The sequence below is a fragment of the Parasteatoda tepidariorum genome, chromosome 9, assembly GCF_043381705.1.
Source record: "Parasteatoda tepidariorum isolate YZ-2023 chromosome 9, CAS_Ptep_4.0, whole genome shotgun sequence".
Lineage (NCBI taxonomy): Eukaryota > Metazoa > Arthropoda > Arachnida > Araneae > Theridiidae > Parasteatoda > Parasteatoda tepidariorum.
In genome coordinates this window covers 5,043,281-5,067,476 of record NC_092212.1, presented here as the reverse complement: position 1 = coordinate 5,067,476, position 24,196 = coordinate 5,043,281, and the positions used below count along the sequence as shown (strand labels likewise).

General features: G+C 29.8%; 1 protein-coding gene across 1 annotated transcript in view; it reads right to left on the bottom strand.

Moving 5' to 3' along the window:
• Window positions 1–23,978, bottom strand: part of LOC107446137 (multidrug resistance-associated protein 1) — a 46,830-nt gene extending 22,852 nt beyond the window's left edge. Inside the window, exons 1-8 of the mRNA XM_071185318.1 lie at window positions 23,806–23,978; window positions 16,550–16,729; window positions 14,374–14,499; window positions 13,335–13,472; window positions 10,730–10,846; window positions 8,017–8,078; window positions 6,496–6,612; window positions 6,274–6,405 (exon numbers count right to left, since the gene is read on the bottom strand). Coding sequence (XP_071041419.1) covers window positions 6,274–6,405; window positions 6,496–6,612; window positions 8,017–8,078; window positions 10,730–10,846; window positions 13,335–13,472; window positions 14,374–14,499; window positions 16,550–16,729; window positions 23,806–23,838 — 905 coding nt within the window. The 5' untranslated portion in view covers window positions 23,839–23,978. The remainder of the gene's footprint in view (window positions 1–6,273; window positions 6,406–6,495; window positions 6,613–8,016; window positions 8,079–10,729; window positions 10,847–13,334; window positions 13,473–14,373; window positions 14,500–16,549; window positions 16,730–23,805) is intronic.
• Between the last annotated feature and the right edge of the window lie 218 nt (window positions 23,979–24,196).

Sequence of the window (24,196 nt, the reverse complement as noted above, 5' to 3'; positions counted from 1 at the left end):
CTGGTTTACGGACAGTCCTGCAGGATTCATGGTGTCAATTATCTCCAGCACTACTTCACACATTGATCGAATCCATGTCACGTCGTGTTGCGGCACTTCTGCGTGCTCGCGGGAGCCCTACGCGATATTAGGCAGGTATACCAGTTTTTTTGGCTCTTCAGTGTATATCTTATCAGATCGAATGTGTCAATGAGATCATACGACCGCCGATAATGAGTAACTATTAGAACAATTCTAAGTGTGACTTTAATGTCATTGCACCAATTGCTTTTTATGGCACTAAGACCTATGAAACTGGAGTTTTTTTTAAAATTTTTTTAAGAGATTGACCGGTGTATCAAATCATATTAAATTTGAAAACGCCATTATGTTAGTTACTTTTTTGAAGTAGGTCCTAGAAGAACTGAAACGATACAGTGTAAAAAATTAAATCAACACCAATGGGCTTCGTTTTAAATAGTTTTAAAGGAAATGTTATACAAAGAAACTAACTTCGTTATTCAAATATTAAAATTTCATTTTAAACTTATTAAACTTTTTTTTTTTGAAAACAAGGTCCATGTACCAGGTTTTGCTTCTTTCCATCTTTTGATATAGATAAGTTTTCAACCCTGTTCGAGACAAGAGTTGACAATGCAACATTTTGTACTCACATAAAAAGAAACTTCATAAAAAAGTAGTAGGTTATTTGTTTTTAGGCAAATTTGATTTTTTCTTTTTATGTCAGCCTCTTTAGTTTTAAAATATCATGTTCTCGTAATATGGGTAGTTGTTTTTTCATATATTTTAGTGAACACAAATATCTGGCTCCTCCATTAAAAAGAAATTTAAGAAATGAACAGGTGAGTTATCAATGAGAGAAAAGAATTCCGGGGATTGTTGGCTCCTAATACTAGATGAATACAGATACCTTTTTGTAACGTGAAAGTAATGGTTGGAATATCTTAATAACCTAGAATGTCTTTTTATGCGTTCCTTCACTATTTATATTTAAACTTAGCAAAGGCTTGTAAGCCGTCTCTGTAATAAATGCACGCACGACCGAATTAGTACGCATAGTTGCCAATAACTACGGATTGTCTGTTGTATTTCATTTTTAGATTAAAAGTGGCAATGAATTTAATAATTTTATTTCAATCTTTGGATTTATGAATTTCTTTTTAATTTTTGGATTCATAAATTCCTTTATTATTTTTGGAATTATAAATTTATTTTAATCTGATATTGACCTCTACTAAAGGCAAATGAATCAATCTAATATAACTGAACAAGTAGTCATTGAAACGAAAATGAGTGTAAGCCATAGCAATTGAGAAAAGTTAATTTTATCTACAATTGTATTTCAAATAATTTTTTACAACTATTCGGAAAATACTTCCTCGGAAAGAGTAAAAGTTGTCAGGGATGTGTAAGCGTAACAATAAGAAAATAGGTGAAAACAGGGTACCAATTGTCAAGGTACCAAGGGTAGTTAACTAGTTGAAACAACAAGATTGATTATTCCAATGCATAGTTCTCATGTGTTTGATAAATTTTAAGAAAGGAGATATCCTTGTTGATTTAGTATATATTTAACCACCAATCAGAGACTCCAACTTTTACGGATTCTTCGTAGCAGATACAGATTTTTCTATTTATTTGAAAAAGTTGTTAAGAAAAGTATTTTTTCTTTTCAAGAGTAAGAAAATATCGCGAAGTTTTTTTCTAGTTATTTTTTAAACGAAGAGAAAGCAGTTACATATTAATTTCTCTTGTATTCTCTATTGTTTAGGCTCAGGGAAAAAACTATATTTCGTCTTTTTTTATGTATACATATTTTTTTCTTTTTTGATAATACTTTAGATCGGGTTGTTCAAAATGGTTGAAAACACCTAAAAAGCATTTTCGTAAGTATAATTAAATATAATGAATAATAATCGAAACAATAATTTTTGTTGCAAAATATAGTTCTTTTTAATGCACCTTTAGGAGAAATGAGTGAAGCAGGAAAAATTCTTTTACAAAATTTGCCTCTTTTTAACAAACATAAAAAAATTTAGAAAGCTTAGAGAATTATAAAAGTTTTGAACATTACAATGCACTTTGTTTCTAAATAAAAAGAATTTAGGAGTACCGTATTGCATTCTGTTTGACGGTATAACCAGAATCTTTTCATTTCTACACGAGTGAAAAAAATGAGATAAATTAGAATTTCTAAAAAAATTAATCTCTGAATTTATAGTTTTAAACAAAAAAAAAAACTATTTATACTAAAATGTAATTGATTGAACTTTACCGATTTGCACCAGCTAAAGCATTTAGCAAATTAAATATAAATAGAGCACAATCCCAGAGTTTCAAACATTTTTTTTAAAATTAAATATTCAAACTAAACATCAGTATACTATCTCAGCATAATTTTTAAAGAAACAAGCCTTTTTAACAATTCTAAACTTTTCTTGGATTATTTAAATAATATTTTTCTGTCAAAACAACTAGCACATTAATTTCAAAATATCACATACTATGTAGCCTTAATGGTAATTTTAATGTCAAAAGAAAATTCAAAACAATAAAAAAAGAAATTCGCCAAATTAACTGTAATAGATTTTTTCCCTTCCTGCAGAATATTATCATTTATAAATATTTATTTATTTACTTCAAATATTCAAAATAAATTAATCTTTTAAGTAACAAAATAAGAGGCAATGCCAGAGAGACATCTATTTCTATGCGAGTGAACGAAATTCAACGCAATGACAAATCACTCATCTCATAGAACATTGATTGAATTATTACAGCAAATAACTACGGGGGAAATAAAGGACACGCCTTTATGTAAAGATATTGAGAGAGTCAATTCGTAACCTCGAAGGTCACGGTCGAAAAAGGAAGTCGCGCCGATAGCAGCGAAAGCTAGGGAGGTGGCTCGAAAGTTAGGGGGCCAATAGCGTAAAGAGGTGCCTAGATTCTCGAAGTAAACTACTTGATTGGACGTCCCCCAAAAGACGATAGTAATTAATGCAGTAAATACAGTAGTTGGAAAAAAGAGACTATAAAAAAAATTGGAGCATTTTAAGCATTGGAGCATTCTCGTTAAATTATTAGATTTAAAACAGCTCTAAAAATTATAATAATCGAATAAAAATTTTATTTTCTCCAATGTTTAAGAAATAAATTGGAAAAAAAATATATCAATTTGAATTATTTAAATAAAAACATAACTAGTTTCAGAGCTATCTATTTTCTTGGAGATTTTGCAGAAATAGAAAACTTGTAGGGCCCCTCGCAACGTCTGGTGACGGGCCTGTATTAATTACATAAATAAAAACCAGGTCTTTTCCTTTTTTAAACTATGCAAAGATGGCTTAAAAGCAATTTAAACTTCATAAAAAAGCAGAAAAACAAATTTTTGGCAAGATAATTGAATTACAATTTTTGCCTAGTATTTTGGAACAGGCCTTTGGAAGTAACCTGTTATTTTTATAACAGGTATGATAAAATAACAGGTACAAAATACCTGTTCTAGAAAATATTAGTCATCTTTTTTCCCGATGAAGTATTTTCAAAGCGGTAGTGAAATATTAATTGAAATTCAGTTTTAGATAAAATTAGCTTTTCCAGTTTGCTGTGAACTATACTCATTTTTGTTTCCATAACTTACTCTTATCTAAAAATTTTAAGTATTTTCGCATAATGGCAGACAAAATCTCATTAACTTAAAATTTATAACACCAAGAATTAAAAGAAAATTTGTAGTAGAAAATTTATAAAATAAATTACCACTCTAAATTTAAAATACTATGGACAATCCGTAGTTTCTGGCAACTATAGTTCGAATAAGTTTTTTTTTTTTTTTTAAAGTTCTGTTTCGGAAAAAATCCGCTTAGTTCACTACCACGGAAAGAAATAGTTCGCAACAATCTCAAACAGATAAAATCTCTAGCCTATGTACGTTGTTTCGAAAACGAAAATTAATGCATAAAGAAACAATAACATAATTGACTTCTAAATACTAAGGTGGTACATATGAAAAAGTTTCTATTTACCTAAACGTAAATTTACAGCCACTCATAAATATAAGAAGGAAACCCTGCAATGTCCATTGTAGACTATTGGAGTCCTTTTTAAGTTTTAAAATAGCACATTTATTCATAACTTTTGCGAAGTAAATCAAACGAAATTTTAATATAGTTCCCAGAAAGAAATTGCGGTCAGTATTGATTTCATGAAAGTATTTTTAAACTCATCATTGTGAGTAACTGTGATATAAAAAATAACTTGCTAATTTTGAAAAAAATAAATTTCTTACGTCTGTTTTACATCGCAGATATGACACAACTGTTTTATTCTATTTCTATTTCCTTTTTCTTTTTTCAACAATACATCAAGAATAGCAAGAGTTGTATAACATGCACCGCTATAAAGCTTGTAAACATCACAAGTGCTTGGTGATCAAATCACTATGTTAAAGGGAATGAAAAGTAATTCCATAGCTAATAGAGTGCTTTTACTTATTTTTTCTTTCTTTTTTTAACGCAAAGGATGCCAGAGCACGCAAATTTGGAACAATTCTATTAATAAAACTTAATTATTGGTTTCTTAATTACATACGTGACAACTTCTTTTATTAATGATCTCTAGTGTTAGTAATATAGAAATCGCATTACTATTACAGTTAAAATTATACTTTTTTTTTCGTAAAAGATAAAACACATTTTTTTACTCTTTTTCTCTAGAGCCCCTGAATAAGACAGGCCGACTCATCATCTATTTTTGCTCCAAAGAGCTAACATAAGCACAATACTAACATAACGTTAACTTGCGAACTTTTTTGCGCCAATATTGCTTGATAGGTCAGCTCTTTCTCCTTTTTTAACGATTACGTGCCAAAGCATGCATTTTTGAGACAATTCTTTTAATCAAATTTAATCATTGGCTACTCAATTACTAACCTTCCAACTTCTTTTATTAATGGTTTTCCCCAGTTTTAGTAATTTGAAAATTGCAAATTACAGACAATAATATACATTTTTTCGTAAGACACATTCACATTTTTCACATTTTTTTTACTCTTTTTTTCTCATTTTAACAATAAAGTGCCAAAGCAGGCAGTTTTGGAACCAATCTTTTGATAATATATTATTATTGGTTACTCAATTACTAACCTGCAAACTTTTTTTTATAAAACTTTTTCCCAGTTTCAATAATATCGCTCATGGGCACAACTCAAAAAACACGAGTTTTGGACTAAGAACAGGTGTAAATAGGAAAATACGTATTCTGTCAGCAGCAATGCTTGCACAAATCATAATTCAACTTGACGGCAATAGTCGTTTAAGCAAACGAAAGCATTTCTTTTGCATTTTGCTTAGCAATGAAAACTTTAAACCCACTTGATTTTTTAAGGTGTGCCGCTATTGCAGCCAATGAGCGATATGAAAATTGCATTACTATTACAGGTAATAATATACTTATTCAGAGATGCCAACTTGCTACTACAAGTTTTACTACTTAATTCACCACCAATTTATTAAAACTCTTGACGAAAGCGCACCAGTTGACAACCCTTTACATTTACTTTCCAAGCATATTTGCTCCTTATCCCGTTTTGACCCGAATTTATATATTGAAATGATACAAAAAGTGGTTTTATGGAAAAAGTGGTGTAATATATTATCGAAATTAATTGGTTTTTCTACTGTTAAGACATTCAAAAAGTCATTTACAGATCAAAAAGTACTTGCTCCTTATAATTCTAGATCTAATCAGAAATAACTAAATCATTGTGGTATCTGAGAATCTTTTAATTCACCCAGATAAATGAAAATGCGGAAAAAAGTTTCCCACCACAATGAATGTCTTTGAAAAAAGGAACTGTCCTATATATATGACTCTGGGCGTTAACCGGTTAAATGAGTACCAAATTACTTCAAAAATCCAGGGTTCACGCGCTCATGAGCCACGTAACATTTTGTAAGGACGCTGCCAACACCAATCACATTAAGTTATCCTCTATTTAATAAACCGTGATTTCATCAGTGGTATAATTTTACTGTTGTCCATCTACTCAAATTAACGCGAAATTTTTTGTAACAGACTCCCCGTTCTTGAAATGCGGCAACCAATTTCGACAAAAACTTCAACTTATGTGTAGCTACTAACATGGGACGGAGGAAGTTATAATTTTGTACATAAAGGGTTCAAAAGTATCACAAATCCAATTCTTGTTACAATTTTCTGGAGTGCTTACCTTAATACCTACGATAAAATAAGAAACAATACGTAACTTACTCTAAAATTAAAGGTGGTACCAGCAAGGCTAACGTGAAAAGAAAATTAAAAATCGTAGCTGCCACTATCCAAGGCCAGAAGGTAATGATTAAACTTAGTCCTAAACTTCGAGATTCAAGAGATTTGGGTTCCCTGAAAAATTTTGCATGTCAGTAAAAAATCACAGAGAGACATCATTCATTGAACAGTTTAGTTACTTTTCTTATGTTCATGATTACGTACTTATTTATGTTCCATCTTTTCAGGAATTCTGAGTATACAAATTTGGCCAATAGCCGGACACTTATGAACTTTAGATCAAGTACAGTCAGAAGCTTTCGTCTACTTTCAAAGATGTACCTGGAAGATAAAAAATTTGTGGTTATGCAGAGAAGTTGATTTCATAAGCTTATGCAATCAAATTCAAATTAGTATTCATCATGTGACTGAAGCAGGGATTGCATAGTAGCTTATAACTGTAAAAAGAGTTGACAGTTAAAAAGAAATCTACTGAAAGGGATTAAAATGTGAATTTTTTTCTATGTTTTTTTTTTTCCTTTCAGTTTACCAGCGAACAGAATTGAAAATAATATTTTCGTATTAACCCATAAAACTTGTGTAAGTTAGGGTAGTAATTACAATTGAAAAATTCCATAAATTAAATAAAAGGAAATAAATTTTGTTACTACCACTAATTGCATTTTAGGCGCATGTAACATCCTTCCTAATAACGCAACTTAAATAACTAATCGATTTGAAAAGAAAAATTTCATTTAAGTGTGATTTATTTCAAAATAAAAAGCTGACATTATAATATTTTTCTTAAAATCGTGAGAAAGTGATAGCATTTATTTTGCCAATCTTTGCGGTTATCATTAAGTTTACATATCATTAATATTACATTAATGTTACATTAATATTAATATATCATTAATATTACATACTACATCATTAAAATTATAGTGACAAAGGTCACTTGCCTATTAGACCAAATTTTATTATCGAGAATTTTTGAATATTTTTACTCTAACGTGTGCACGAATTTCAAATGTTTAAGAACTGTTTTTCAACACACACACTCCTTCAGATTCCTTACTGCAAGATGAATTTTACATCTAATTTTTAATTTTTTGAATGGTTAAACGAAAGCTACCAACTTATGCTCTTTTAAAAGAACATTTTCCTATTGTTAGGGATCTTAAATAATTTCACGTCATTAATTTCAAGTCGGCAGGCTGTTTCTCTCTACAAGTTACAGTTCTCGAGCAACTTAATTCCTTAACAGGATGTCTTAAAATTCATACAAGTGAATGCCAAGTGCCCAAATTTAAAAAAATAATTCTTGAAATTTGAATATTTTCTTTTATAGGCGTTGAGAAAATTTATGTTATATTCGGAAAATATATCTCACGTGTATATATTAANTTATTAATAAATTTATTTATTTTTTTCGTTTTCCTTTTTGTTATCGCATAAGACAATGAAGTATAAAATAAAAGCAAAAATATAAGTATGATTTATTAAACTAGATTTGATTTTTTTCTATTTAGTTCTAATATAATCCTGTTAATTTTTGTCAGTATTCTTGTATACTATTTTGACGGTTATGAAATAACTTTAAACATTATTGCTAACGAAATAGTTTGGTTTGGTTTTTTTTTCATTCTGATAATCACCTAATGGTTAATATTATAAGTCGAAATACAGAATTAGGAGGAAGAATTAAACTTATCTGGGTCTTATAGTATAAAATTTTAAACCTACTTGATAAACCAGGACATGGAAACGAAAGAAATAAATGATACATCTTCCATTACTTTCGTATCCTAGAGATTAAAATTAAATATCATTAGCAAGAAAAAAAATAGTAAGAAAACATAAATGCAGTCTGTCTGTACAGTTCTAACGCAACAACGGAAAAAGGTAGGAGAATATATCTTTCCCCGTTGCCGAAAGCTACATTAATTGATACATTTAAAAACAAAAGTTTAACTAACTAATTAAATTGAAGTAGTATGTTACACCACAAAGGCCCAACAAAGGAAGCGATGATATCGTGAGGGACGTGACATAGTGACGTGAGTTTTCGTCGCTTTATCTTCTCGTTGGCAACGGGTAAGACTGACAATATTTGCACACATTTTCTTAGCTACCTTTATGTTGGAGGTAGCGGGTTCGAATCGAGCTGTTGCACTTGATGTATCTTCGTGCTGTCCATCTCCGAATTGTGCTATCTGTCCTTCTATTTGACAAAAGTTTATAAGCCTAAATTGAGCACACAAACCTGTAAATGTATGTACTTCCAATAAATCGAACCTTAATGTGCCTTTTATATTTTCGAATAACAAACAATTAAAATACGAGTGATTGATATAAACTTAAAGCCTGCCTTATCACTTTCTGTATTAATTTTAAAACTTTTATGAACTTTATTTTAGTTGGAAAATTTATTTAGTTTGGTTGAAATTTTAAGCTGCACTTGGTTACCTGCAATTCGAAGAAGAAAAAAAAGACCGTTTAAATCGCATGGCTAGGTTTAATATCCCACTGAATAGATTTTCAGATCAGATTTTATCGGGTACCTGCAAGCGACGTTACGCCTGGTTATTAAACCTGATTGGCCACTAAATCGCGACATAAACAAATGCCGAGATTCAGCTGTCAATCATGTTCGATATCCAAGAGTGGCGTCACTTTCAAATATCCAATCATTAAGATGCCGCTAGTTTGGTTATTAAGTTTACAGATTTTCAAATAACTCAAGGTTTAAATTCCATTTGTCTAAAATGAAGCTAATTTATAACGATCAACTGATATTGCAACAAAATTAATTATATTCAACTCACATCTTGTATGTGCGTGCTTTTAGTTCATGAACTTTGTTGGTCACTTTTGCAGGCAGATTTGACCAAAATGGAAAATATGTAGAGAACAAAAAAAATTTATTGCTCAGTTAAAAGTATTCTGTCTAAGTACGCAAAAATGTTTATCTAACTCGTTTAATTTGGTTCTTGCAACTCGAGGAGAGGACGATCATTGAAACATATACACATGACCCATGGCATCAGCACCAACAGAACGTTTATGAACAAGAGGGCGCTTTAAAGTCTAGCTAACTTTCTCTACATAAGTTAGAATGTTCTACATGGCTTCATGCCTGTTTTTGTGTTAAGCAAAATATATATAATGAAAGTAATGAAATCTTTGTGAAAGAATCATTGTGAAAGAACATAGAATGTGGCACTTAAGAGAATTGCTTATTGTGAGGCTTGCTTATTCGAAATAAAATAGTAAGAACAGTTGCTAATGTAAACAAATGCCACGTTTCAATAACCAATCAGGATCAAGATTCCCACACTACGTCACCTCCAGGTTACCCATTACGTGAGAAGAATCCAATTATCCCAATAAGAATTCCAATTAAAAGCGAAATAATCATCTGGTTTACAGTGTTAACTCACATGAAATCTAACTCAAATCTTAGTGAAAGATTCTTTGTGAAAGAATATAGAATGAGTCAGTAAAGAAAATTGATACTTGACGGGCCTGGCTTACTCAAAATAGATCGGAAAGGACAGTTGCGAGCGTAAACAAATGCTATGTTTCAACAACCAATCAGGATCGAGATACCCACACTACGTCACTTGTAGATATCTCATTGCAATTATCTCGTCGTGGCATTTTTAAAGAGTAGGCGTTATTATCCTTATTCATCAAGTTTTAATATTTAATTCGCTACCAATTCGTTTAAAAGTTTTGCAGAAAGCGGAATTTACAAGTTTACAAAAAACGTATAGTTTACATACTAACATAAACACTTATCTGCCCCTTTGAAAATAACACTTCATACTAAAAACATATCACTTTATCAAATTGTATCATAAACTGAAATGTATTATCACCTTTTTCTTACCACTTCCTATGTAGCAGAGAAGTAGGGAGACTTAGTAGTCATACATGCTAATTTTAAAAAAATCCTGGTTAAGAAAATGTTGTTAAACTGCATAACTGTAACTTTATGAGTGAAACTGATTGCAGATTTAAAATCCGTCAAGTGAAAATACATAAGATCCATTTAAAAACCATTTGCAACTAAAGGCAATGTTGTTAATCGCTTACCTGCCAACTCTTCCGGATTTTAAGGAAGATTTTATTTTCATATTAAAAGTGGTAGTAAATATATACTATTTTTTTCTTTTATAAACGTAATTTTTAAATGATTTTGATCACCACTATTCTTACAAAAATTAAGCACATATATTAATATGCTCTACTATCATGGTTGTTAACTTAAGTTTTTTAAAATGCAACGTATTTGTTTGCTTAAAAGTTTTAATTTCATTTTAATACCCCTGGGAAAAATGATAATGGAAGAGATTAAAAGTTGGCAGGTATGTATCGTAGTAAATAATGTATGTTGGTATTAAGGGGCAGTTATTTTTACCCAAAAACTGAAGAAAACTCATGTGTTGAATACCTGGAGAGAATCAATACTCCTCTGATCTGCAAACATACTTAAAAACAGCTGAATATATACGAATAGAGAATAAATCATGTTGACAGTGAAAATGATTTCTGATGACGGTTTTTTATCCTAAAAAAATAATAATTTCAGATTTAAAAACAAGAAATAATTTTTTAGATAGTAAATTTCACAATACTTTTATTATAAAACGTGCTTGCATCAGAACATTTAAAAGAAACATTAAAAAATTCTTCATCTCTTTGATAAAAACATTGCCAAAAATTATTAGGAGAATTTTAAGGCCGTCGTATTGCGAAATGATACTTTTTTGCGAATAATATGCTATTTTCATAACAGCTGTAAGTTTGCAACTGTTACTCATGACTGTTAGGATAAGTTTAGACAATCTAAAGTCAGCACTGTCGATGCTTATTTTGAAAAAGGCGCAAAATTTCAATATGGAGAGAAGTCACACTTTTTTAAAAGTGAAAAACGTGTGTGATCTATTTTTTTTTCTAATATTTAGAAACTTACTCCAATGCTGCAACACTTGGGCTCATAAAAATTTGCAAAAACTGAAAATAAGGCAGTGTTTATGATAATTTTCACACCGGTGGACAATTGTAACTAAATTGGCAATTTTAAAAAAAAATTAATATCTTTTAAGATTATTAAGTTATTTCACTGTTCCAAAGCCCAGATAATTCTTCGCGGCACGATTATATGTGTTACCCGCAAAGTATGAAACGCCAGCATTCTGTAGAATGCCTAGGCATTGTATATAATGCTGGATGTTTTTAGGCAAGGTATGAAATATGAGAAGTATTATATACTTTCCCTAGGCATTGTATTAAATACTTAGGCATTCTATAGAATGACAAATGCTATTTAGGCAAAGTATGAAATAACATACTGATGTGGTTATTATGTAAATAATGTTCATTTCTCAAAAAATAAAAATATTATTCCGAAAAAATAATGAGAGTGCCATTAAAAAAAATTTATTCAAAATGCGTAAAGAAAAATTAAATTTGTGCAAAACATAATTTATGTGTTTCTTATTAAGGGAAACAAAATGTTCACATAAAAAATTCACATTTATGTCACAATTATTTTTAGTTTAGAAACAAATATTGCACAAAATATCCATTTTATCACCTTTACTAAAATGGCCGCAGAAAATTTTATACTTTGCCTGTTTTTAATTTGGCATTCTATAGAATGACAAGGAAATGTGTGAAACATAAATCATTTCATACATTGCAAGCTAATTTCAGGCATTATATACAATACCTAGGCATTCTATAGAATGCGAATTTTAAACTTGCTGGTAACATATCGCTTTTTCAAAACTACAACGACACTTCTGCAACTCACTTCTCATGTTATTTCAATGAGAAGTGAGTTGTAGAAGTGACGTTTTAGTTTTGAACCAGCGATATATTTTTTTTTATCGCAAAAGCACTTGACTTTACATCATTGGCCCCCATGCATCAACGATGCATGAGATTGGAGCATATAAAACAAAAACTGAACCATTGAACAATTCAAGAACAATATAATAACAAGAACAATAAATACTTGAAAAACGTGAACCACTTAAACATGAACGAGAATCAGTCGCTGGATACCAATTGCATCAACTCCCTAGCTCGCCAATATCGACTGAGTAAATATTCTTCATTTAATGAAGAACAACTGAGCAAATGATCTTTGTCCATCTCAAAGTTCTGGTTGTACAAAGTGCACATAGAATAGCCAAATATACCAATTCTGTATAGATGTTTAGCAAGGCAGTCATGTCCAGTCTCCAGACGGAACGCCGCCACTGCAGTGGATCTAGGGGAGTTTGGAATTTTATCAATTGAATACCTCCATTTCTTATTCTTGATTTCTTCTACTAAATTAGCTTCATAGCTTTTCTTCACAATATTTTTTATAATTCCTTTAATTGATGAAAATGGTACTTTGGCATTACCTGCCAGCAAAATTTCTGTTCCTTTCTTTGCTAATGTATCTGCCCATTCGTTACCATTTATTCCTACATGAGATGGAATCCACTGCAGAACAACAGTCCTTCCCTCAGAAGCTAGGAGATTAATATTTCTTCTGCAGGAGTCAATAATATTTGACTCTGCAACATTATGTGCAGCAATAGACTGGATGGCTGATAGAGAGTCTGAAAAAATAACTATGTTGTCAATCTGAACTGATCTAACCCTGATTTGTTCTGTTGCAATTCTAATTGCCTCCAGTTCTCCACCAGCGATATATATGATTTAAAAACTTCGCATTGCTTCAAGTGTAAGGCACTTAAAATATGGCTTTATTTTATTTTATTTTTTTCTTTTCCTTGGCGACAGAGCTGTAAAAAACAGCGTTAAGTCAGACCAATATTGTTAAAATTGTTTACAATGTAGCCTTAAAAGATTTTTTCAGCGTACATAGAACAAATTAATCTATCATTTCAGACAAAAATATTAAACCTTAATCACAGATACGTATCTCAACATTTTACTCATTCGAAAGAAGATTTTTCTCTTTATAAACTATTAATTGTACTTATTAAATATGCTTATTAAATGTAGTGATGCTTACTAAATATAATGATACCTACGAAATAAAAATAATCTAATATTGCTGATCTCTGTAACACTACGCCACAAATCGTCAGAACAAGCCAGGAAACTGAAAGAGGATATGAAGTAGCCACTCCACATGCCCTATGTCGAAGCATAAGTTTTATGGTTAAGATCTGAAACGGAAGTAAGGTGACTAAATATTATAAAACAACATTACTTCGAAAAATTATTAAAATAAGCTTTAAAAACTTGAATTCGATAAAGTTTTCAAATTTTTATTGCTAAAAAATATATAAAATTAAGTCCTAAATGCAGGTAACATGTGAATACTTACGCGGCTATTTAAAGGATGAATGCTATAAAGGTCACAAACTATACATTCTTTTAAAGGATATAAAAAAGAATTATTTCCATCAAAGATATAAAAATAAACTTAATAAGTCGGTTACTGTTGACATTAAAAATTATTAACTTACTTTGCTTTTAAATTATATGAAAATGATTCTAAAATGTTGAGTAATTTAGAGATTAGAAATAGAATATTTGCATTGTTTTAAATGGATATAAAAATAATTCTTAAGAAATTGAATATTAAGGAGGTGACAAATTGTATTCTTTCATTGTTATCAATGATATAAAATTAAGTTCAATTTGCTGGTTATTGTGAACATAAAAAACTAAAAACTTCATATATTTTAAAGAATATTAAAATTATTCTTAAATGTTAAGTATTACGGAGGCTGCAAACTGTATACTTACATTGCTTTTAAGTGATATAAAAGTGATTCTTGAGAAATAAAATATTATGGTGATTACTAATTGTATCCTTACATTATTATCACGAATAGAAAAGTAAGCTTAATATGTTTTGTTATTTTGGACATTGAAAACTATTAACTTATTATATTTTAATGGATATTAAAATGAGTCTTAAATGTTGAAAATTCTGGAGTTTGCTAATTTAATATTAACATCGCTCTTAATGGACTTGAAAATAAGTCTTAAAATTAATAATATGGAGGATACAAATTTAAAGCTGATATTGTTTTTAAAGTATAGATGAATTGTACCTACGAAAAGGAAAATTTTGGAAGATGAAGCTATAAACGAGGAGGAAGGAACACTGACTTCTGAGATTTTCAAATGGATATATGTACTGCACTGAATTATACTTATGATCAGAAGGCTAAGTGACAGCACCTGCAATAGTTAAATTCAAGTAAAATTTTTAATATTTAGAAAAAAAGAGAACATGACATTAAAATTGCATAACAAATTCTGAATCAAAGCAGATAATGAATTTCTCTTAAGCAAATCAGTATCCAACAAATTTTATGTAATCAGTATTTTTTCATAAAACAATGCTTATTCCGTTCTGCTATTTAGTTACATGGGTTGATTGAAATAAAGGAAACTTTTTTCTACTGACACTGTCTAAACAATCTTTCTTTAAGCAACAAAAGATTTGAAAGAGTTTACATGAGAAATTTGCTGACACAATTTGAAAACTCATGCTTGAAGCATTAAGAAATGATGTCCTTTTTACCCACGCAAATTTTGCCTTGACAAAAATGACCATGGGAAGTTGAAAGTCTCTTTTCTTTTTCAATATAACTTCTATATAATTATAAAAGCATTGTTCTATAATTATTGCAATCCTAACTTTACATGGGCAGAAATAACATAATTTACAAAAGCTTCAAGCATGATCTTTTAGATTGTACCAACAATTGTAACATGCAAAATCTTCCAAAACATTTGAAGCTAGGAGAAAAAATTTTTGAGTTAAGTTAGTATAAAAGTGTTTGCATTATTTTGATTAACCCTTGTATACGGTACCTGCCCCGTAAATCTGATGATACTGTACTGTTATTGTGAAGAACCAGGTTCGATACTGAAAGTGGCTGCTTCAAGCCCACCCAACTACAAATCAATGGGTATCAGCTCGTCTATGAAGCAAAGCCGGCCTGTGAACAGTGCTGACCGCATTACCACAATCATGTCGTTGGTATTGAAATTATTGAATACTAGTTGAAATTAAAAAAATAATTCTTTGCTAAAATTTAAATTCATCGTAAAATTAGCTTAATCGTAGTATATTTTGACCATCGTGTCACTATCAATTACTATTCAACATCAATATTTTTGGTTTCGAATTATACTGAAATACAGTAAATCTCGCTTTTCTTAAGTTAAAATTCTCTTCTTAATCCAATAATGTAAAATCACGAGGGAATAGAACAAATAAGAAAACAATAAAAATTAATTCTTTCTTTTAATTTTGTCAGTTTTAAACTGGCTTTTCAGTTTATGTGCATAATTGAGTACCGTTAATCAGTACAGGATTTTTTATTCTCAGATTTTTTATTACTCCATGCAAAAAAGAAAGAAAAATATTTTTAACTAATTATTCAATATTGCAATTATTGTCCTGTTGTATTACTTAACATTATTTCTTACAATTTGTCTACATCGAAGCATTTTTTTCTCCAACGCCCACCTTTTTTTAGAATGACCCACCTGGGCATCATACAGGTATTTGAATGGCAGGTTTGTTAGTCACTCTTTCAGGAACACCCTATTAGGTGGGCCAATGTTGCTCCCACAGTAAGGACAGATAGTACAGAGAAGGAAAAAACATCCATACCTTGCCCGGGTGAATGAGCTCTTACCTCAAATTTGATTAAAAGTGTTATAAATAGAATAAATCCGTCTACATTATCCAATGCAAAAGAGCCACTATGATTAATTTTTCTTCCCTCTATTTAGATCAAAAGCGTTATGAATGGAATAACTGCAGATGCATAATTTAATACAAAAGCGCCACGATGATACATTACTCTACCCTCAAACTTCACTAAATGTGTTGTGAATGGAATAAATACCGCTACATAATTTAATGCAAAAAGCTGCGACGATATATTTCTCTGTCAAAAAATAAACCAAAAACATTATGAATTGAATAAGTGCAGCTACATTATCTAATGCAAAAGCGTCACTGAAGTATATTTCTATACTCTCAAACAACAATAAAAATCTTTATGAAAGGCATAAGTGGAGCTACATAATGTGGGGCAAAAGCGACAATACCGAAAATTTCTCTGTTCGTGTACAAGTCCAAATGCTTTACGAGTGGTCCCGGACTAATCAGTGTCTACACAGAAGAATGGGCTGTGCTCAAATAACAGAGGGAAAAAAATTAGTTCATTTTCTAAAAGAAAGATGTAGAATCGGACAAAATGTTGCTTACCAGTTTTGAAATATTCAGCCACGTCCATGGCAGTGGATTCAAGCTGTTTCGTTTTCTTAATCGCCAAACGCAGATGAGGAATATAATACTGAAAATCGCTGATGGAGTAGTTACAAACATGATATCTTGAAAACATTTTGAAAAATCTGGTACTTGTGAATTCCATGTTTGATTTGAATCCTAAAATATATTTCTTTCAGTAACTCTACATCATTTAAAGAAAGAAAAAGTGTTTGCTAAATATCAAATTATTATAAATTCTCATAAAAAGATGAAAGTATATTATAGAGTTTAGTAAATTTATTCATTAATCAAGAATTGTCAAAATACTATTTCTGATATATAACGCTTATAACATAAAACTAATATACAGCTTATAGAAATGAGTTTACTGTCTGTGCAAACATACTTTTTCGTGAAATAAAAAATTACTATGTTTACGCATATTTAAGGATATACTCTGAAAGAGATGTTTCACAATCTTCCTACAAACCTATTTTAAAACCTGACAACTCAGGCTGGCGCTAAGATTTTCATTGGAATAATTTCCAAGAATGAATAAAATGTTTGTTAATGGCGAATTAAACATTAAAATTTTTGAAATTAAATAAATTCTGCTAATGTTAACAGTTATTTTAAAATTAATAAAATTCTGCAATTGATAACAGTTATTTCACAACAACTAAAAACTTTCGGATACCAGTTTGACATATCTGGTTACCGATCTAATACGATAAATTTTTCTTACAGAGAAATTTCTTTATACCATAAGAGTTAATGCTGGCGCTGGTCATAAATGAACAATATTTTCGAAGGTTAGTCTCTCTCTCTCTCTCTCTCTCTCTCTCTCTCTCTCTCTCTGTATATATATATATATATATATTTATACACTACCGGTCAAAAGTTTAGACTCACTCTTGAATTTTTAAAAATAGACAAATAACAATTAAAAATGACTTCTTTTAAACTGAAAATTACAATAAATTAACTTTATTTTGAAAAATGTAGGTACGCATATATGGTAAGAACTATAATTTTATGCATAACTTATGAATTTCGTCCAATGTTGGATTCATCGAAATATCCTCCTTTAGCCTTTATCAGAGCAACACATATTTTTGGCATTCTTTCTATTAGTTTTTGCAATGTTCTAGCTGATATCTGGTTCCAGCAACTAAGTAAAGATTCCCAAAGCTTGTTTTGATTGGTACACCTCATTTTTGAAACATTTCTATCGAGTTCATCCCACAATAGCTCAATAGGATTAATATCAGGGGATTGAGGGGGCCAATCCATGTATTTCAGTACTTTTTTTCTTTTCATTTGATGCAATGCAGTTTCTACACAATTTCGATAAATGTTTTGGATCGTTATCTTGCTGAAAAACAAATCCTTGACCAACGATTCTCTGTCCACATGGAAAAGCGTAACGCCGCAATATTCTGTGATAATATTTTTTATCCATAATACCCTCTATTCTTTCAAGATCTCCAACTTTTCACCGGCAAAACATCCCCAAATCATGACTGAACCTCCACCATGCTTCACAGTTGGTAGTAAACATTGACTTGTCATACGTTCACCAAGTAAACGACGAACTAGTACTGCTTTCGTTTGCTTCCAAACAATTCAAATTTTGATTCGTCCGTATACAAAACCTTTTACCACTGTTCTAAGGACCAGGTAACATGTGTTTTAGCCCATTGCAGTCGTTTTACTTTATTTTGTTTTTCCAAAAGAGGTTTTCTAGCTGCTACACAATCTTTTAAGCCATAGTCACGAAATCGATGTTGTACAGTAGATACTGACACAATTTTCTGCTGAGTAGCATTCAATTCCTCACAGATTTCTAGTGCTGTTCGAGTCCGCTGCCGCTTACTTTGAATGCGTATAAACTTATCCTCACGTTTGGATGTTATTCTAGGTCTCCCTGATCGCTGGCGGCTCTTATTTTGGCCAGTTTCTTTCTTTCTTTGCAAAGTTCTGACAATAGTGGTCTGAGAAACATTACTTTTAGAGGCAATTTGTCTACTTGAATAGTCTTCCGCATGTAGTGCAATAATAACTGCACGTGTTTCTACACTTATTTCTCGTTTTTGATCCATATTTCTGTAAAAAAATTTGTAAAAAAAAATTTATTTTTGTTTTTAATATATACCAGTTATTCTGGCTAATTAAGGCTATTATATCTATTTTTAAAATTTGTCATGTACATGAACATAACTTATAATTAACCCCACAAAAGAAGATGAAAAGTAATTTGTTTATAAACTAAGAATTAATAAATTTTTTTAAATAAATTACACTTGTTTTAGAATAGGTACTTACATGCAATTTCGTTCATATATATTCGTTATATATATACATACATATATATATATATCGTGCTTAATTTTTGCATCTTGATATTAGGATTATTAACAATAAAATATTCATTGGTGTTTACGATAAAAGAAAAGATTTTAAATTTAATGTTATTAGCCTAACACATTTTTACTCAAACTTGTATTATAAGATTTTTAAAAATATTGTTTTTGGTAAGTATTAAGATTCAAATTTATTTGTAACAACCGGACAAATTTTTTATCAGCTATTGGGAGTTTAAAAATTAGTTTGAAGAAAAATAAACTTCCTTTTAATTTCAATAATTTTGATGAATTGATTCGAAATATTTTAAACATTTTAGATTAGTTTGGCCGATATTGAAGCCCGTATGAATAGGCCTATGCGGTGAACACTAAGGATTTTTTTTCCAAAACAGATGGCAGCACTTGAATTTTTATTGCTCATTGATTAGATGTTTTTACTTTTCAGGAATTCCTTCACAGGTATCAGCACTTGAATTTTTCTTTTAATGATTCAGAATATTTAATGTTGTCACTTTTATTAACTGTTACTTTACTTGGATTTGTTTATATTGTACTTTAAGGAGGCGTTTCAATCAATTGTTGATTTAAAATTTGTACCTTTTAGGTGCGATTCTTTTTCAAATTTATAATGATATTTATTTGTGGTCAAAGTTTTTTTCTTGTCTTTTCATTAAGGGGCCTCGGGGCACTGTTAGTTTTGGTTAACTCCACTAACAACAGAAAGGCTCCTGTGTGTTTGCAGACAGTGTGTCCCCAGATGAAGTACTGTTCTCCAAACACACATTTATATATTATATTTTATTTATTAGTACTTTTAATTATTAATTATTTATGTCTTATTTCTAGTTTATATTATACAAATTTGGTTTCAGCTGCCTAGTGCGCTTTTTTCCTCTTAGTTATCATTATAGACGTAGTAAATTGTACTGATTTTGTGATTATATATATATATATATATATATATAATCACAAGAAAATTTATGCTTTCTATATATTCCTTGCATTTATAAACTAAATTTATAATCTTTCTGATCACCACTATTTTTTAAAGAAATAAAGTATATATATAATGATATGGAATACGGTTGTGAAAATTCATTTCTATATGTATTAAAATGATACAAGAAGTGGTCTTACGGAAAAGGTGGTATAGTATAGTATCGAAATTAATTGGTTTTTCTACTGGCAGGGCATTCAAAATATCTTTGATAGATCAAAAAGTACTTGCTCCTCTTAATTCTAGATCTAATCAGAAATAACTAAATCATTGTGGTATCCGAGAATCTTTTAATTCACCCAGATAAATGAAAATGCTGAAAAAAGTTTCCCACCACAATGAATGTCTTGGAAGAAAGGAACTGTCCTAAATATATGACGCTGGGCGTTAACCGGTTAAATTTATTTGTTTAATCTCGCTACTTCATTTTAATTTTCTCTCAGTAAATGTAACTGAACCCCAACTTTCACCATTCAGTTACGCTTCGACGATTTATTATTTATTCCCACTAAGATGAATTAGTTAGAGAAAAGGCAAATGGCAATATTCGTTCGTTGTTGTAGAACTGAGCATTTGAGGCCTAAATGGCCCTTAGGCAAATGGCAATGATCCTAGTCCTAGTGTTTTGATTTTATTGGGCACCTGGGTCGCGAAGCGACCCCTATCCCATTCATCCGGAATTTTAACACTGTTATGGCTGAGCATTGAGGTAAGCAGGAAGTGGAGTTGCTTTTATGAATGTTTCAAGCACTTTGCTTGAATAACTAAAAAGGAATCAAAAAATTAAATGAGCAGCTTGCTCTATAGTTGTGTTTGTTTGATTTTGGAGTTGTTCAGAATTGTATCAGCATGAGTAAAGGTTATTTTCAGAAAGGTTGATGAAATTATTTGTTTTGATAGTTATGATATGAGGCGTCGGAGGTGAAATGTGCAGCTATTGGTCTGTAGTTTTTATCTTTGATATAATTTTCGAATTCAAAGATTTCATTAAAATTTGCTGTTTTACATTCTATGGCTTTATCGAAAAAATCTGCGTTTAGCTTGTATATATGCTGTGATAGAGTTGGTATTTTGAGGTCTGTATGTATATTGGTATTTCGGATGAACCATCTTGCTCAAGTTATTTTTCTGAGGACATCTACTGAACAACATCTACCAGGCAGGTGAGGCATAGGTAAGAATTGGGCGAATCATTGCTGTATATAGTAGCTTCTTCAGTTTAAGTGGCATATTCTGATTATATATTAATGTTTGTATGGCTATTATTGCTGCATTTGTTTTATCCATTCTGCTTTTGATATGATCATTCCAGGTGAGTTTTCTATTAATTATAAGGCCAAGATAATTTACATTTTTAACTATTGGTATTGGTATATTGAACATTTTTGGTTGAAGTTGTAGAAGTATTTTAATTCTTCTTTTTTGTATAATTAATATTGTTGATTTTCCAGCGTTTACTGCAGTCTTCCATTTCATATATATGGTCCTGTAGTTTTAACGGCAATGATAGTACCACACATTTATATATATGCTTAATTTTTTTTTAAGAATAGTGGTTGCCAAAATTATTTAAAAGTTTATAAAAGTAAAAATGGTACATATTTGTGGTTACTTTAAATATAAAAATAAAATTTTACTCAAAATGCGTAAAAGTTGGGTAGTATGTACATGTATATGCAAAAATAATTTTTATGTAAGCTTTTTCTTACTCTTTAAAAAGCAAGTCATGCTTCTAATACAAATTTAAAAACTGACTTGAAATTTCATGACAAGGAACAAAAAGTAAAGATTTTTAATTTTCTGTTACTTGGTTAGACCACCGGCATAAGGATTTATTACATATTTTAGTATCTTTGTAATATACAAAATTCAACTTAAATTTAAACAATGTGAAGTTTTAAGTAAAAAAACCTTAAATTTGCTACTTGCATTATATATATGACTGAATTTTTACAATAATGATCTCAGTCTGATTGTGTTAAGATACACTCCGTAATCTCTGCTACTGGGTTTATATTTAATAATTATAATAGGATCACTACCCAGTAATAAAAACCCATCCTAATTTAATCAAAATATGGCTCTACAGGGGTAATTCTTAATGATTGAGAAAAAAGTATCATTTACCACATGTCCTTAAAAAATTTTAAAAGTGATCGCAAAAGTTAGAAAATAAAATTTATTTTTGCAAATTTGTGTCCAACCTTACACTTTTTTTCAAAACAAAAAAATTTAGTTACAAAACATTATTTTTAATTAATTGTTTAATAATGAAATGTTTATTTGTTTAAATACTTACTAATAACAATAAATTTTTATTATTTTTTTTAAATATCTGTCCTGTTATTTTTCTATTACGGACAGTGTGAGGCTTGTGCTAAGTTTATGTTGCAGGTTAACAGAGCTGCCAACTTTCTCTATTTTTTGTAAAAATATTTTCTACAGTTGGCTAAGTTAATATTTTAATGTAATATTTGCTATTAATTTAAATTTATTTTTCACATAAATGATTTGAAAGTTCATATGCAACTCTACTTTAATGTAGCTCTTTCGTAATATGGTTTTTAAAATGTGGGCATAATTACCAAAAGTTGTTGGCGTAATTATAAAAACGTTGATTTTTATATTTCTACCTTTCTATGAAATATTTTATAAAAAGCATGGTAGTTGAAAGGCCTGCATTGAATCGACGTTTTATTTTACGTTAAATATTACAGCACTACACTTACTAAATATAGACTCCAAGTTACTTAGTAATAAATTTTAATATTATCTGTAGTAAATAAAATAAGATTTTCGTTTTTAGCCCACAGGCCAGCCAACTATTACGCTCCTTATAATACTTTGTAGATGGTAAAATATTATACATAACATATTATACATAATACTATTCTATGCATAAGTTTTTTTTTGCAAAATATAGTATTTAAAAAACCGAAACTTTAATAATTTTTGGTAATTATGCGAACATTTTAAAAGCCTCATCACGAAAGAGCTGCATCAAAGTAGCGTTGCATATGAACTTTCAAATCATTTATATGTAGTGATGTGAAAAATAAGTTCAGATGAATAAAAAATAATACATTCAAACATAAACTTAGCTACCACTATAATAAATATTTACAAAAAGCGTAGACAGTTTAAAGCCCTGTATATCAAATAAAATAATAATGAATACTTTTAAACTATTCTCATAGCAATAAAAAAAAATTTTAAACCCAAAAGTCGAATAATTACCGAAAATGACGTAACAATTTTGGAAACATAGAATGAATATATACTGTGTCATACTTGTCTCTTAATAATTATTGTTTATATACATTTTTAATAATATTATTTATTGCCTGTACTTAAATAAGTATTGCGCAAAATATGTCACTTCAAAATTTATCTTTCTTATTCTTCGAGTCGAGCCCTTAATCTAACCTTTTATTTCAAATTACGAAAAAAACAAACAAAAAAAACGCTGTATTGTTTCGCCGTTTTCAAAATTATAGCATTTTACTTACAAAAATGTAAAAACAGGTCAAGGTTTTACTTCTTAGCATTACCTTGTACAATTTTTATATTGTAATGCTACGCATGTTTAAGTCGCAGAAAAATATCACTTACATACAACTTCATTTATTTATTTATTTTAAAATTCTTTTTTTATACTGTTTTAAAATCGATTGAAAGTTTCATCTATATCAAATCGAATAATGACGAATACTAAAGTAATCTCATCGCTATTAAATATTTTTCTATTCTAAAATTCGAATAATTGCCCAGAATAATAACAATTTTGGAAACTTAGAATAAATAATTATTATTTCATTCTCAGTCTAAATAATTATTCTTTATACATAATATTATTATAGATTCCCAGCAAATAAGTAAGCATAACTTACCCAAAACTTTTCACTACAAAAATTATTTATCATACTTTACGAGTCTTTAATCTAAGCATTTATTTCAAATTATAAATAAATCGTTGCTTAGTTATTTTTTAGGTGAAATAATAACCTTTCGAAATCTACACCGTCTTAAAAAGACTCGATTTTAACTTTGCGTTATGTTGTGCAATTTCATTCCTGTACGCGCAGTTCAAAATAAAGTCCTATAAATACAACTTTTATTTGCTAAAAGCCCTATTATCTGGTTAGTTACAAACAAAGAACGGAAAAGAACTGATTAATTTTGCTTACTCTAAAAATTATCATTTGAGAAAACAATTGATATGGACGCAAAAGAAAGGATAGTTTAATTGAAGCGAATACATAAAACTTATGCAACTACTTG